General features: G+C 41.4%; 1 protein-coding gene across 1 annotated transcript in view; it reads right to left on the reverse strand.

Moving 5' to 3' along the window:
• Positions 1–13,282: 13,282 nt before the first annotated feature.
• LOC120040634 (uncharacterized protein C16orf52 homolog B) overlaps positions 13,283–16,195 on the reverse strand; it is a 38,185-nt gene continuing 35,272 nt past the window's right edge. Inside the window, exon 3 of the mRNA XM_038985715.1 lies at positions 13,283–15,146. Coding sequence (XP_038841643.1) covers positions 14,962–15,146 — 185 coding nt within the window. The 3' untranslated portion in view covers positions 13,283–14,961. The remainder of the gene's footprint in view (positions 15,147–16,195) is intronic.

Genomic DNA, 16,195 nt, shown 5'->3' on the forward strand with positions numbered 1-16,195 from the left:
ACATATACAGTGCATTCGGAAAGTATTCAGACCCCTTGACTTTTTCCACATTTTGTTACGTTACAGCCTTATTCTAAAATTGATTAAATAAACATATTTCTTCATCAATCTACACACAATACCCAAGAATGACAAAGTGAAAAAAGTTTTTGAAATGTTTGCAAATGTATTAAAAATAAAAAACAGAAATACCTTCTTTACTTGGGGCGGCAGGTAGCTTTGTGGTTACCGAAAGGTTCCTGGATCGAATCCCCGAGCTGACAAGGTTAAAATCTGTTGTTCTGCCCCTGTTCCTAGGCCGTCATTGTAAATATGAATTTGATCTTAACTGACTTGCCTAGTTAAATAAAAATAAGTATTCAGACACTTTGCTATGAGACTTGAAATTGAGCTCAGGTGCATCCTGTTTCCATTGATCATCCTTGAGATGTTTCTAGAACTTGATTGGAGTCCACCTGTGGTAAAGTCAATTGATTGAACATGATTTGGAAAGGCACACATCTGTCTATATAAGGTCCCACAGTTGACAGTGCATGTCAGAGCAAAAACCAAGCCGTGAGGTCGAAGGCATTGTCGTAGAGCTCTAATACAGGATTGTGTCGAGGCACAGATCTGGGAAGGGTACCAACACATGTCTGGAGCACCGAAGGTCCCCAAGAACACAGTGGCCTCCATCATTCTTAAATGGAAGAAGTTTGGAACCACCAAGACTCTTCCTAGAGCTGGTTGCCTGGCCAAACTGAGCAATCGGGGGAGAAGGGCCTTGGTCAGGGAGTTGACCAAGAACCTGATGGCCACTCTAAAAGAGCTCCAGAGTTCCTCTGTGGAGATGGGAGAACCTTCGAGAAGGACAACCATCTCTGCAGCACTTCGCCAATCAGGCATTTATGGTAGAGTGGCCCGACAGAAGCCACTCCTCAGTAAACAGCCTGCTTGGAGTTTGCCAAAAATAAATTGTTTTTGATTTGTCATTATTGGGTATTGTGTGTAGATTGATGAAGGAAAAAAATATACATTTTAGAATAAGGCTGTAAGTAACAAAATGTGGAAAAAGTTAAGGGGGTCTGAATACTTCCAGAGTGCACTGTATTTTTGTGGGTATATTGTCTCATTCCTACCGCCAAAAACGACCAACTGCAAAAGACAACCGGTAAAGTACTGTACGTTAAAATGTAACGCTATTAAACATTCTGGCTTGTAGATGTGAGAGGAAACTTTGGTTTAAATTCTCATTTATGCCCAACGTCAGGTTTCCAGGCAAATCATTATCATAATGCCAGGATGGCCCTTTTTTTAACCACATTGGTTTAAGGCATCATATTCTTAGACTACTCTTTATTTAGAGAAAAATACTATAGGGTTTTGAAAACATGCGATTACATTAGATCATATCTGAATTAGATAGGATGCAGCAGTTTCAGAATCTTGCCATTTGTATATTGATACAATTTCACCGGCGCGTTCTACCTTTGCTTGCAGGGTCGACCGGTGGACAATCAGAGCGTCTCTTTCTCAAGACATTCTGAAGGCGCAAAACATGGATGTGTCCGATAGGTGCCTCGCGCCAGTTTATGCAATCATCGTTTTTTTCTCAAAGCTTCTTAAATCGTATATAAAGTTGTACAGATATATTGAGGGTGCTTCGCTGAGAATTTTCGTGTGGAAAGTAGAGGCTGGGACAGTCGTAACCTATCCTCTTCAATGTTTCTCATCTCCAAGGTGACCGACAATTTCCGATCTGTGCGCGTGAGTGCGCCTTTTTGAAAGAGAGCACATAAAGACGTAGAGGCAGGTAAAGACATGGAACATAAAATACCTGTAACTGTATTGACAGGAAAATGTTATATAGATTTAACATCTGAATCAAAAACGTTAATATTTTACCTGTAGGGTAGGCCTAGGCAGGCCTAATAACACTGTTCTCAGCCTGGTCTCATAGACTAGACGTAAAATAGTAAATGTCAATCCGGGACACCAACATTAGTATGATATGTTACGTTTAGTAGTGTTGATAAGACAAATGGTTACTTAAGGCAAAAACAAAAGTAGGATGGTTAGTCGGGGTGGGTGTATAACACGAACGTCTAGCAACTCAAAGATTGGAAGTTCGAATCTCATCAGGAGAACTTTAGTATTTTAGGTATTTAGAAACTTTAACTACTTACTACTTTTTGCTTCTTTGCAACTACTTAGCATGTTAGCTAACCCTTCCTCTAACCTTAACCTTTTTAGCTAAACCTAACCTTAACCTTTTTAGCTAAACCTAACCTTAACCCTTTAACCTAACTCCTAAACTTTACCCTAACCCCAGCCCTAGCTAACATTAGCCAGCTAGCTCCTACCAGAGGGGATGGGGAAAACGTAGGCTATATGAACCCTCTTTTGGCCTACAAGTTTTAGTGGAAGCTCAACAGAATAGATCATGCCTGCCAAGAACAGCAACCTGGTCTCAGTCTTTCGTATTATTCTGTACGTGGAGACACTCCATTCGTATGATATGTTACGTTTCATATGGTATGTATTAATTTGTAGATGTCCATCACCCATTTCGTATGATATGTTATGAATTACAATTCGTATTAAATGTTACGAATTTTCCAAAACGTAGAATATGTTACACATTTTCAAAATGTAAATATGTTACAAATTTGCTAAAGGAATGATATGTTACAATTTCTAGCTAGGTGCTAACGTTTTGGAAAATTCGTAACATTTAATAGGAATTGTAATTCATAACATATCATACGAAATGGGTGAAGGACATCCACAAATTAATACATACCATATGAAACGTAACATATCATACGAATGGAGTGTCTCCACGTACAGAATAATACGAAAGACTGAGACCAGGTTGCTGTTCTTGGCAGGCATGATCTATTCTGTTGGGCTTCCACTAAAACTTGTAGGCCCAAAGAGGGTTCATATAGCCTACGTTTTCCCCATCCCCTCTGGTAGGCCTATTGGTATTTTTATAAATCAAATCAAATTTTATTTGTCACATGCAGATGTTAATGCGAGTGTAGCGAAATGCTTGTGCTTCTAGTTCTGACAATGCAGTAATATCCAACGAGTAATCTAACCTAACAATTTCACAACAACTACCTTATACACACAAGTGTAAAGGAATGAATAAGAATATGTACATAAAAAAATATATGAATGAGTGATGGTATAGAACGGCATAGGCAAGATGCAATGGATGGTATAGAGTACAGTATATACATATGAGATGAGTAATGTAGGGTATGTAAACATATAAAAGTGGCATTGTTTAAAGTGGCTAGTGATACATTACATCAAGATAGCAAGATGCAGTAGATGGTATAGAGTACAGTATATACATATGAGATGAGTAATGTAGGGTATGTAAACATTATATGAAGTGGCATTGTTTAAAGTGGCTAGTGATACATTACATCAAGATAGCAAGATGCAGTAGATGGTATAGAGTACAGTATACACATATGAGATGAGTAATGTAGGGTATGTAAACATTATATGAAGTGGCATTGTTTAAAGTGGCTAGTGATACATTTATTACATCGATTTTTCCATTATTAAAGTGGCTGGAGTTGAGACAGTATGTTGGCAGCAGCCACTCAATGTTAGTGATGGCTGTTTAACAGTCTGATGGCCTTGAGATAGAAGCTGTTTTTCAGTCTCTCGGTCCCTGCTTTGATGCACCTGTACTGACCTCGCCTTCTGGATGATAGCGGGGTGAACAGGCAGTGGCTCGGGTGGTTGTTGTCCTTGATGATCTTTTTGGCCTTCCTGTGACATCGGGTGGTGTAGGTGTCCTGGAGGGAAGGTAGTTTGCCCCCGGTGATGCGTTGTGCAGACCTCATTACCCTCTGGAGAACCTTACTGTCACGGCCGTTAAAAGAAGAGGACCAAGGTGCAGCGTGGTGAGTGTACATTTTCTTTTATTAATAAAAATGATGCCGAGCAAAACAATAACCACTATAAAAACAAACCGTGAAGCTAAAGGCTATGTGCCCTAAAGAAAGTCAACTTCCCACAAAGAAAGGTGGGAAAAAGGGCTACCTAAGTATGGTTCTCAATCAGAGACAACGATAGACAGCTGCCTCTGAGAACCACACCCGGCCAAACACAAAGAAATAGAAAACATAGAACACCCACCCCAACTCACGCCCTGACCAAACCAAAATAGAGACATAAAAAGGATCTCTAAGGTCAGGGCGTGTAACGGTCGTTTTCCCTCGTCTGAAGAGGAGCAAGGATCGGACCAATATGCAGCGTAGGTTGAATCCATCATAATTTTAATAATAATAACGAAGACGAAAATACACTTGAACAAACTACAAAATAATAAACGACGTTCACAGACCTGAACATGAGAACACATAAAACAATGAACGCACGAACAGGAAGGAACGAAACGAAACGAAACGGTACCGTGAGGTGAACAAACACAGTCACAGCAAACAATCACCCACAAACAAACAGTGTGAACAGCCTACCTTAATATGGTTCTCAATCAGAGGAAACGTAAAACACCTGCCCCTGATTGAGAACCATATCAGGCTAATTGAACATGAACCCAACATAGAAACACATAACATAGAATGCCCACCCAGCTCACGTCCTGACCAACTAAACAAAGACAAAACAAAGGAAATCAGGTCAGGAACGTGACAGGGCGTGACACTTACGGTTATGGGCAGAGCAGTTGCCGTACCAGGCGGTGATACAGCCCGACAGGATGCTCTCGATTGTGCATCTGTAAAAGTTTGTGAGTGTTTTTGGTGACAAGCCGAATCTTAACCCTGCCATTGTGAACAATTATTACATTAAATATAATATAGTCTTATTTCCACAAGGTGCTTGCTATGCATTGTATCAATGCACTCTAAAACGAAAAGGTTCCTGGGGTATCCTTTAGGGCTTCTTCAAATCAAAACAATGGGGGAACCCCTATAAATTATTTGAAGAACCCTTTAAAAGGGTTCTTATTATTAATAATACGCATAACAATAACACAATATTTTAGTTGTCAGTGTTTATTATGATTTTAGTGGCAAAGCAGCATAAAGAAATCTAAATATGAGGTAAAGTCCCAGCAGAGCCCCAAGTCCAATGGGTACATCCTCTGGTGTGTTGATGTTAATGTGTTGATGTTCTCTGTATCCACAGCCAGAATGGTTTTGCAGTGAGTGGTGATCGAACAGGTTTCCTGTTATATTCATCAGAGGTGTAGGGAGGGGGAAGTCTGTGAATCCCAAAAATAGTATTTATACAGATGTTTAACAAAACATGCACACAACAGTATTCATACCTTGGTTTTTGTGTTAAATGTGAATGAAAAAAACTGTTTGTCACGACTTCCGCCGAAGTTGGTCCCTCTCCTTGTTCGGGCGGTGTTCGGCGGTCAACATCACCGACCTTCTAGCCATCGCTGATCCACTTTTCATTTTCCATTAGTTTTGTCTTGTCTTCCATCACACCTGGTTCCAATCCCATCAATTACATGTTGTGTATTTAACCCTCTGTTTCCCCACCTGTCCTTGTCGGTGATTGTTTTTTGTAAGTGTTTGTGTACGTCTGTACTGGTGTGCCTCGGGTTATGTTACCCATTGATTATTATGTTTTCTGGTGGGGTTTTTTGTAAACAAACTGAGCAGTTGGAAACAGTTATTTCTCTCCTGCGCCTGACTTCTCTGCCGCCAGTTAAACACCCTTACACTGTTTTGATAATGGTTTTCATACACATACCTTGTCTGTATTGTAGAGGCCTATTGGATTTTCATTGAAGAGGTAAGGGAAGAGGATGGTACATGTGATCTGCATAACATACCATACCTTTGTATGCCTCGTCTGTATACTTGCAGACAGACACAAAAGTGAGCAGTTCAGTCATCTGCACCCAATACAGCTAGCCTTCAACATATTCTTACAGCCTACAAATTTTTACCTCTTTGTTGATTGATATCCATTGAATTGTGTCCATTTTCTGTTTTAGAAAGATTTGCACAAATATGAAAAGATAGATGGTATCATTACAAAACAATATCCATTTAGATCATATAAGGGACAAACCTTACCTTAAATTGAGGAGATCTTTACATTTTTCAGTTAAGTGCCTGCACCTGCTGTCCTTTCAAATCATGTTTCAGTTGGGCAGTTAGGTTCCTGCAAGAACCCCCACCAACTAAGGAGGTTCCTCAATGAACCCTTTTGGGGGCAATTTTCAGTGCCAAGAATGCTAAGGTTCTTCAAAGAACTTTGAGAATCTTAGAAGAACCCTTGTTGAACCCCTAATTTTTAGAGTATAGGCTACAGCTTCCTGCCAAATTCACTACAGTGACCTCTCTCCTCACTGCTTCTTGGAGAAGGAGAGACTGCTGCAGCCTGGCTGGTATTATCTGCTCAGGTGAACTAAATCGAGTTGGAAGGCCATCAAATGAGCAGATGGGCACCACGTTTCCGTCTAAGTGCACTTGGCAGCACTGACACAGTAATCTATCACAGTCAACAAACGTGAAAGCCATAACGCATAAAAAGCATGCATTTAGCATGAAAAAACATTGTTGCATTCAATTACAACCTTTGAAAAGGAAATGTTTCCATATCTATAATATTTTCTGTGAGATTATGTTCCTACACTTCCCACCCACGTAACGTATGCCCCTATACATCAGCACCTGTCAGTGTCTAGACTATAACATCTACAGAGATGATATCAGCACCTGTCAGTGTGTAGACTACAACACCTACAGAGATGATATCAGCACCTGTCAGTGTGTAGACTACAACACCTACAGAGATGATATCAGCACCTGTCAGTGTGTAGACTACAACACCTACAGAGATGATATCAGCACCTGTCAGTGTGTAGACTACAACACCTACAGAGATGATATCAGCACCTGTCAGTGTGTAGACTATAACACCTACAGAGATGATATCAGCACCGGTCAGTGTGTAGGCTACAACACCTACAGAGATGATATCAGCACCTGTCAGTGTGTAGACTACAACACCTACAGAGATGATATCAGCACCTGTCAGTGTGTAGACTACAACACCTACAGAGATGATATCAGCACCTGTCAGTGTGTAGACTACAACACCTACAGAGATGATATCAGCACCTGTCAGTGTGTAGGCTACAACACCTACAGAGATGATATCAGCACCTGTCAGTGTGTAGACTACAACACCTACAGAGATGATATCAGCACCTGTCAGTGTGTAGGCTACAACACCTACAGAGATGATATCAGCACCTGTCAGTGTGTAGACTACAACACCTACAGAGATGATATCAGCACCTGTCAGTGTGTAGACTACAACACCTACAGAGATGATATCAGCAACTGTCAGTGTGTAGACTACACCACCTACAGAGATGATATCAGCAACTGTCAGTGTGTAGACTACAACACCTACAGAGATGATATCAGCACCTGTCAGTGTGTAGGCTATAACATCTACAGAGTAGTATGGCACAATTAACTAACATTTAGGTCACTAATATATGCCTTTTAGCAGACACTTTTATCCAAAGCAAGTTAGTCATGCGTACATACATTTCACATATGGCAGGCCACAGCAGGAATCAAACCCACAGCCCTTGGTGTTGCAAGCACCATGCTCTACCAACTGAGCCACACAGGACCACAGGATATTGGGAAAAGAAAGGGGGATACCTAGGCAGTTGTACAACTGAATGCGTTCAACTGAAATGTTTCTTCCGCATTTGAACCCAACCCCTCTGAATCAGAGAGGTGCGGAGGGCTGCCTTAATCGACATCCACATCTTCGGCACCCGGGGAACAGTGGGTTAACTGCCTTGCTCAGGGGCAGAATGACAGATTTTTACCTTGTCAGCTCGGGGATTTGATCCAGCAACCTTTCCGGTTACTGGCCCAACGCTCCTACCCGCCAGTCTATGCATGTATCAATGTACCTACATTCATTAACCTCTATCTAGATATATAATGTCATATTAATGATGTGCTTAGGCTATAAATGTGTAATGAAGGGTTTATATTATAGAGTTAAAAATAATGTACAAATGTTACCTTTATGAAGACAAATGTAGAGTATGCAAGAATTAAAACAGTCAGTTCATGAAATCCTTAAGCAGTGGATTTTATTTTGGTACATTTGCTCAATAACATAAGTACAGGTGATAAAAAGGGGTTCCTTGTTCATAAACCACAAATCAACAGAAGAATACAAATAAAAACACATTCTGAAAAGTTAAAATCCCAAAATATATGAACAATTATAACCTGTGATATTTCCCAGACATACACCACAAAAAACATACATTAGTGATTATTACAATAATTCCCCAGCATTTCCGGCAGAGAAACACCAAATAATGTTCAAAATCGACATCGACTTGAGTGTGCTTCATCGCTAAAGACTCTTCATTTTAGTCCCATTGAGGAGTCAGTTGTTTGTACAGTGAACATCTCTCTACTTGATAACCTCAATGTGGTCTGCTAATACATCTATACAGACAAGATGCAGGTTGTTTCCATCATCAAAGCAATGTACCATTTTGATTGATATAAGCCTATAGGGTATGTTTGTGTGTGTGTGTGTGTGTGTGTGTGTGTGTGTGTGTGTGTGTGTGTGTGTGTGTGTGTGTGTGTGTGTGTGTGTGTGTGTGTGTGTGTGTGTGTGTGTGTGTGTGTGAATTTGTGTTGGTATAAGTAAAGACAACAGAGAATATATAGGGACTGTGTACTTGATATGGCCCTATGAACATTTCATCAGTAGAATGAATCATCATTCATCATAGAAGTCAGCTATTCTTCCACAGTTCTCTTAGCTCTCTATAAATTATACAGATTTATAGTAATAATTTGATGGGTGCTTATATTTGTCCTATTTCCCACCAATACAAGCGTGTATTAATCAGCATGTGTGAATTTGCTCTCCCTGAGACTCTCCCTGAGACACTCAGAGAGTGGGGTCACGGCCAGATTTTGAAAATAGATCCATAACATGTCCTTGGTGACTGGGTATCCTAATATGATCACAGGTTGTGCTCCTACTTAAAATGTAACATTATGTGGAGAAAAATAGGTTCTATATTCATCAATATGAAAAAGGACCCATCATTATTATGTCTGCATGGTGTTGCTTCAGGCCAATCTGATTGCAGGGTTTCAATTTGATTACGTTCTGAGCTCTCAATTAATCAAGCTTAATTAATTGAGCTCTTAATTGCGATTGAGTGGTCAATTTAAGATTAGCTCTTTGTTCAATTCATCACCACACGACCGTGATGCTTTTAGTCAAGTTCGCAACTGATTCATCTTAATTAACGTAACTAAAAACAAATATTCTTAATTGATAACTAATTTGCATTCGAGAATGGTCTCAAACACTCTATACATTTCTCCCGTCGGTTTTAATCATATAAAACTGTGTTAAAATGGTTTCAGCGTGAATATAGATCTCCTCTGCAAACTGTTTTACCAATGACTCATTCCAAGCACGAGAATGTGGCAAACATAGAAATATAATTCCTAGAAGAGAAAATGGCATTCTATTTTTATGGTGGCAAATGGATGGATTGGTTAGTCACAGACGAGCTGAGGGACCAGAGAGAGCCTCTGACCGTTTGAATCCAGCCAGCACACCCACACTGCTCTCAGATCTGTCAGGGCTCATCAGCCAGGGCTCATCAGCCAGGGCCCAGAGGGAAGCCCATGTAATTCTAGGCTGGGAGACTCATCCTCAAACCTCATAACCTGTCACTCAAACATACACACACACACCCATACATAGACATACATAAGGTACCCGCACATGCGCAGATGCATGCATGTGCACACACATACACTATGGCTCTGTGAAGGCTTTCAGCTGTCATTTAGCTCAAGTTACTGAGAAAAACAACAACATTGTACCAACAGAGCAGAGCAGAACACAAAGAGAGGGGAAGAACCTCAGATGGTGAGGGAATGGGTGGAAAGAGTGTGTGCTCAGACAGAGCAGATAAACAGATTAGACACGTAGTGTATGTAGATGAGTCACCATTGAGGAGGAAGAGATGTGGCTGCTGTTCTCTATGCATGTAAAGCTGTTCTGCAACAAAGTCATGGTCTAGTCTGAAGGCAACCATATCAGATCACTCCATAACAGAATCAGGGTCTGGAATTTTGGGGGGGATCACGTGATGTCACCTGGAAAACCTCTGAACCTAAGTTATATACTAGGCTATACACTCTTAGAAAAAAAAGTGCTTTCTAGAACCTAAAAGGGTTCTTTGGCTGTTCCCATAGGAGAGACCCTTTGAATAACCATTTTTGGTTCCAGGTAGAACCCATTATGTTACAGGTAGAACCCTTTTGGATTTCATGTAGAACCCTTTCCACAGAGGGTTCTACATGGAACCCAAAAAGGTTCTACCTGGAACCAAAAAAGGTTTATCTTATGTTGAAAGACAAAGAACCCTTTTTGCTAAGTGTAGACTAGGCCCAGAGTTGTTACTGGTCAGGTCACATGGTCAGGAAAAGCTTCCTGTCTCTGGTTGACTGAACTTAATCCTTAAGAGTCTAAGCCCATATTTAACCTTTTTTTGGGGCACTAAACTTGTAACTGGTACCGGGCTACCCTCAGATGCGTCTTGTGAGGGTCACAGAGTAAAACAACCGACATGTGTATGAGATTCTCACCTTTCCATAGAGGGGTCATGTTAGTGTGTAGCCAAAACTGTTTGGACGCTACAGACAGAAGTTGGCAGATCGGCGGTACCGACTTCTGACGAGTCCCGTGACGATTGTGGGGGTCGTAGAGAACACAAAATGGAGAACACCATCGTGAGAGTCTCACCTTTCCATAGAGTGGTCATATAGAGTACCACAGTATGAGTCATAATACCCATAAAACCTAACAGTCAAACAAGGAAATGGTTGCATTTTCATACATTTTTCACCATAGGAGATTTTAGAAACACTTAAAATAAGGCCTGCTTCGTATAGGCTTACCCTGGCGTGACATTTGATAACCGTGTAAATCTCTCTAGGACAAGGTGACCTTTATCAATATATTCGCCTGTAATTACTCCCCCCTCACCCCCACAAAAATGAAATGCTAATTAGCTGCTAATATGGCTGTCAAATAACTACAAATGCCATGATGATCTGGACAAAACTGCCAAATCAAGTCAAAGGTAAGAATCTCTGGATTAACTATCTAATGTTAGATACATTTTATAATGAATAAATTGGTTACATTTCTTTGACAGTATACCTGTTAGCAAAGGTGTCAGCTGAAGATGACGTGCAGAAGCTTGCAGGGATTTGTAGTCTTGTATGGTGTCTACTTTGATGCTAATTAGCATTTTCACATCTGAGAGTAAATATATTGATAAAAGTCACCTTGTCCGAGAGAGATGTACACGGTTATCAAAACGTCATGCCAGGGTAAGCCTACACGAAACCCAGTCCTTATTTGAAGTGTTTCTAACATTCCCTATAGGAAAAATACATTTTAGAAAAATGATTGGAACCATTTCCTTGTTTGACCACTAGGTTTTATGGGAATTATGACACCTCCACTGTGGGGCTCTATTAGTTTGGAGGCCAAACCGTTTGGACACTACAAACATTTTCGTGAGAAGACCGGGATGTGTCATTGTCTGACAAACACCGCTGTAGCTCAGACAACTTCCACTGCAAATGCTCCATCTTAAACAGACAGATTTTGATGGGGATTTGTTTATTATGCTAATTACATTTCCACAGGGGCACGGACATAGACTCTAGGGGGTCAATCTAGCTGGTAAATTAATTTGAATGGCAAAATGGCAGACTTCACCTAATACCCAAAAAAGAACCAGCTCTCTTTATCCAAACAACCAGATTTGGGACATTCCTCATTATAAAATGGCCCAAATGGCACACTATACCAACAGATCAGGGAATAGGGTGCCATTTGATGGGGAATGGGGTGCCATTTGGGATGCAACCTAAATGTTTTGCTCTGGTGTGAGGTTTGCTCCATCTGTTGTTATCCAAGGGGAGTGAAGCAGGTGTTACTAAAGACACTTTCATGGTTTAACTTCATTTTAAAATACTAATTTCTTTCTCTCAGAAAATAACAGGTGCAAACTTTGGACTGGTGGAAGTGATTGGTAAATGTGTCCCTTTATTTCCTTTCTTTTGGATTTAATTGAGAGTATGGATCACATCACAGGCATTGATTAGTTTCAAGATGGTTGACAGAGAAGATGCTGTAATTAGATGGAAGAGGAGCCTTGACTATTACACCTGTAGATCTCATGTCTTTATTTGCATAGTTGGTGCCTTTTATTCTATACAGTCAGATGATGTTAGTGACTAGTGTCTTGCTAATAATTTACCCAAACAGTGAATGTGCACTTCCATATAATCAGATTATCATTTTGCTGTGGATACATTATTCCTTTTTAAACTGTAAATAATTAGTGTTTGTAAATGATGGAAGGAAAAATGTAATCAGTTGCATTATGTAAATCTTTGTCCATTCTTGGCTGGACACACACAGACTTCTGAACAAAACCCACATTTAACAGAAACATGAATGCAGTATGAACACGAACGAAAGGTCACTCATAGGTTTGACTGTAAAACTTAACTGGAGATTAAGTCAATTCACAGGTGAATATGGCAAACACTGTTAAAGTCTTCAAAAAAGAAACAACTTGAATCAATAGTCGCGGGGTTGGGAGGGTACTGTACGTTTTGTTCTTCACTAACTTCACTGGTGCTCATTTCCAGATGAACAATAATCACTTTGCAGGCTGACTGAAAACATATAGCCCTTCAACTGAGATGCACCTTGGTTGCCTCTGTCTTCTACATAGGTTTGTGTTGAAAACAGTGCAATGTCTTAAAACATTCAGATGGGAAGGCCATTTGGAGATGGCACATTCTTCTACAGATTATTCCATAAGAAACTGAAAAATATAGAACTGAACCCCCCCCACAAATTAAACGATTTTTGAGGTAAAATAAATAAATAAATAAGAGGTCCACTGGATTATTTTATAAGTTTTACATAACTTTTGAAACAGGGAGGTTTTCTCCTACTGAACATCGCCCTGGTTTTTGTTATTGCCTTTTATCAGAGACCGGTGTGATTGGCTACTCCCTAACCAGTCAAAGACACTAGTTGATAAATGACAAACCAGGCAACACATAAACCAGCTGACATGGTGGCCCTCGAGGCCTGGAGCTGAACACTAACATGTTGAAACAGAATAAACATTATACAGTATGTAGAGTGATTGTGTCAGACTCAAACACATCTGTCTTTTTTCTCTTTTTATTCAGTGAAAGATAAATAATTTGCGTTGATCACAAGCTTTATGCCTGATCAAGACAATACAATTTCTAGGGAACTCATCGCCATGGTTTGGAAAACATAAAAGTAGTAGTTTGAATAAGAAAAAAATATGAGGTAAGAAGTTCTTTTTTTATACATTTGTGGTGTCTCTTCTGCTATTAGCTATACCGTTGAATGCACAGTGCTTCCTAAAACAGAAATTCTGATCATGGCACAACAACAAATCAAACTAGGAACCAGAAAGGGCTTCTTCACAATCCATATTATACAGACCAACACAAAGAAAAGCTGAGCAGGAATGGAAATGGACAACAAATACTTCACCATGACTTAGAGATTGAGCCCGAAACACGTGTGTGTGTTTGTGTGCAAGTCTTTTGTGCATCTGTTAGTGTGTGTGTGCGTGTGTGTTTCACAGGCATCGGGCAGAGCACAGTAGTGAGGCACAGCCCCACACAACGACCTGACCTGCAGTCCCTGATGCCTTTTATTACTATTTTACAAAGCAAAAACAAAACATCACTCCTGCCTGATCCCATCCATGTTTCATAATAATCCAGGTGCTCTCAGTCTTCATTCCCTTTTTCCTTTCCTGTAGAGCAGCTGGTAGGTGCTTGACTTACTGTGTGGTGCCTGGCTAATTAAGGAACCTTGGTCCTCAGGGCCTGGGGTCCTATCCTCCCCTCTCTGGAACAGCGCACCTGTCTAAATCCCATGGATTATATGGGTCATGGTGCTGGGGTTAAGGTTAGGGTGAAGATGGAAAGGCCAATGTAGCAGTCCACCCTCCTTCTTCCAAAGGGGACTTGCTCATGTCCAGCAAGCTAGGATGCCACCTAGGATGTCATCTCAACCAACCTTCCCCCTCTACCCCAAATAGCTCCCTCCCTAGTTACTGCCTAACCATGGCTGAAGTGACTCTTGTCCCAGGCCACACATGGGGAGGCAGAGAGACAATGACCCCATCAGCAGCCTCTTAATATACCCTTACAGCTCCTCCAGAGGTTCGTTGGCCCAAACCACCTCAAACCACCTCAGTGAAAAAGGGGGAAAGGAGAAAGCAACAACCCCAAAAAACCCTAAATGGAAGAAACCAAAACAACTGAAATAGTGTAAGAAGCCAAAAATAGCAACAGGAACAGTTGAGATGACAACGGTTTGTTTTCTCGCTGGGCAGGAAGGGTGAAGTGGAGATCCTCTGAAAGGTGTGACGTCATAGTTACTGTCGCCGTGGCAACAGCAGGGGGTTTGGGGAAAGGACGGCGGTCGTTCCAACCCCCCCACCCCTCTTCACCCCCCCATGGAGCGGACGTGTGTCTCCCACATCGCTCTCCAAAGTGCAACAACAACAATGTAAAAATAACATGTTTTAAATAAGCAAAGGCAGAGAGGGGAAAAGCCTGAGTCAGTTCGACAGCGTCCATATTCGTCCATGTCTATTCATCTCAGTTAGTTTGTTATTCCGCGTTAACCGTCCCAGCTGCATATCGTCACACCGTCCGCCAGAGACATCCCATCCCTGCTTTCTGGCCAGTGTTTTTCTTTTTAGTCGTCCATTTTTCTTTTCCTCCATTTGATTTATCTCCTGTGTATGTTTTTCCTCGGCCCCAGCTGAAAGTCCAGGTGGCAGAGCGGTAGCCGCAGTCAGCCGGGCAGGCACACCTTGCCTGCGAACAGCAGTCCCACTATGGTGAAGAAGATGGAGAGGACAAAGAGGACGTAGGAGGAGCCCACCACCGTGTTGTTGGGCAGCTTGTATGGCTGGCCACCCACCTCGTTGATGTAGAAACCGATGGGGAAGATGAGTGCCGCCATACAGAACAGGATCACTGAGGGGGAGAGAGATAATGTTAGACATGTTGGAATTGTTTACTATTTCCTGTGGTGTTTGCTACACTGGAGACAGCTCTGCTTTCAATTAGGATGAAACCTGGGATGGATTGGATGCTTGTCAACCAAATCTCCCTCTGGGATAATAAAGATTGACTTGATTTGTTAATTGATTGAGTGACTGACTAATTAATTGATGAATTTAATGACTGAATCATCACTCGTCCTCAGTAGGCCTACATACTACCGCACAACGTCACACACACTACAGAACCAAAACACTCATCCAAGGCCCCAGACACCATCACGCCTCAACCCTTTTACATAAATAGACCTTAGCTGTGAAGGAGACACACTCCAGTCTCACCAGCGTGAATGTACCAAGGTCACGAACACACCAACCAGACCATGCAGGCTTTTAGAAGAGCTCCAAAAACAACAGGCAGACGGACGCTCTTCGGCATAGGATAATGGGGCCTTTCAGTGGGCTTCCAAGCAGATCAATGATCAGAGGGAGAGAGAGAGATGGAGGAATGGAGAGAGGAGAGAGAGAAAGTGTGTGTGTGTGTGTGTGTGTGTGTGTGGACGTGTTTAACTATACTACTGGGGACCAGAAGTCCCCACAAGAATAATAATCCCAAGAAAAATTGAACATCTGCGGACAGTCCCCATAAGGTAAAATGCTAATTTCTAGGGGGTTTAGGGTTAAGGTTAGAATTAGTGTTAGGGAAAATAGGACTTTGAATGGGACTGAATTGTGTGTCCCCACAAGGTTAGTTACACAAGACTGTGTGTGTGTGAGAGAGAGAGTAGGAGAGCGAGAGAGAGAAAAGTGAGTTGGCGTTGTAACAAACTGAGGCAATTTTATAATCCACTCAGCTAGAGGGAGCCGAGACCAGGGAGCATCTCTCTCTCTTCAGACAGTCAGGGCAGCAGGTAGAGGGACTCAGGACCTGATCAAGAGACACAAACACCAACTGAACACCCACACATGTACGCACAACATAGATTCTGTGGGCTTTGAGTGAATCTGTCCATCTGAAGCAGT

Source organism: Salvelinus namaycush, unplaced genomic scaffold, assembly GCF_016432855.1.
Source record: "Salvelinus namaycush isolate Seneca unplaced genomic scaffold, SaNama_1.0 Scaffold37, whole genome shotgun sequence".
In the NCBI taxonomy this organism is placed as follows: Eukaryota; Metazoa; Chordata; class Actinopteri; order Salmoniformes; family Salmonidae; genus Salvelinus; species Salvelinus namaycush.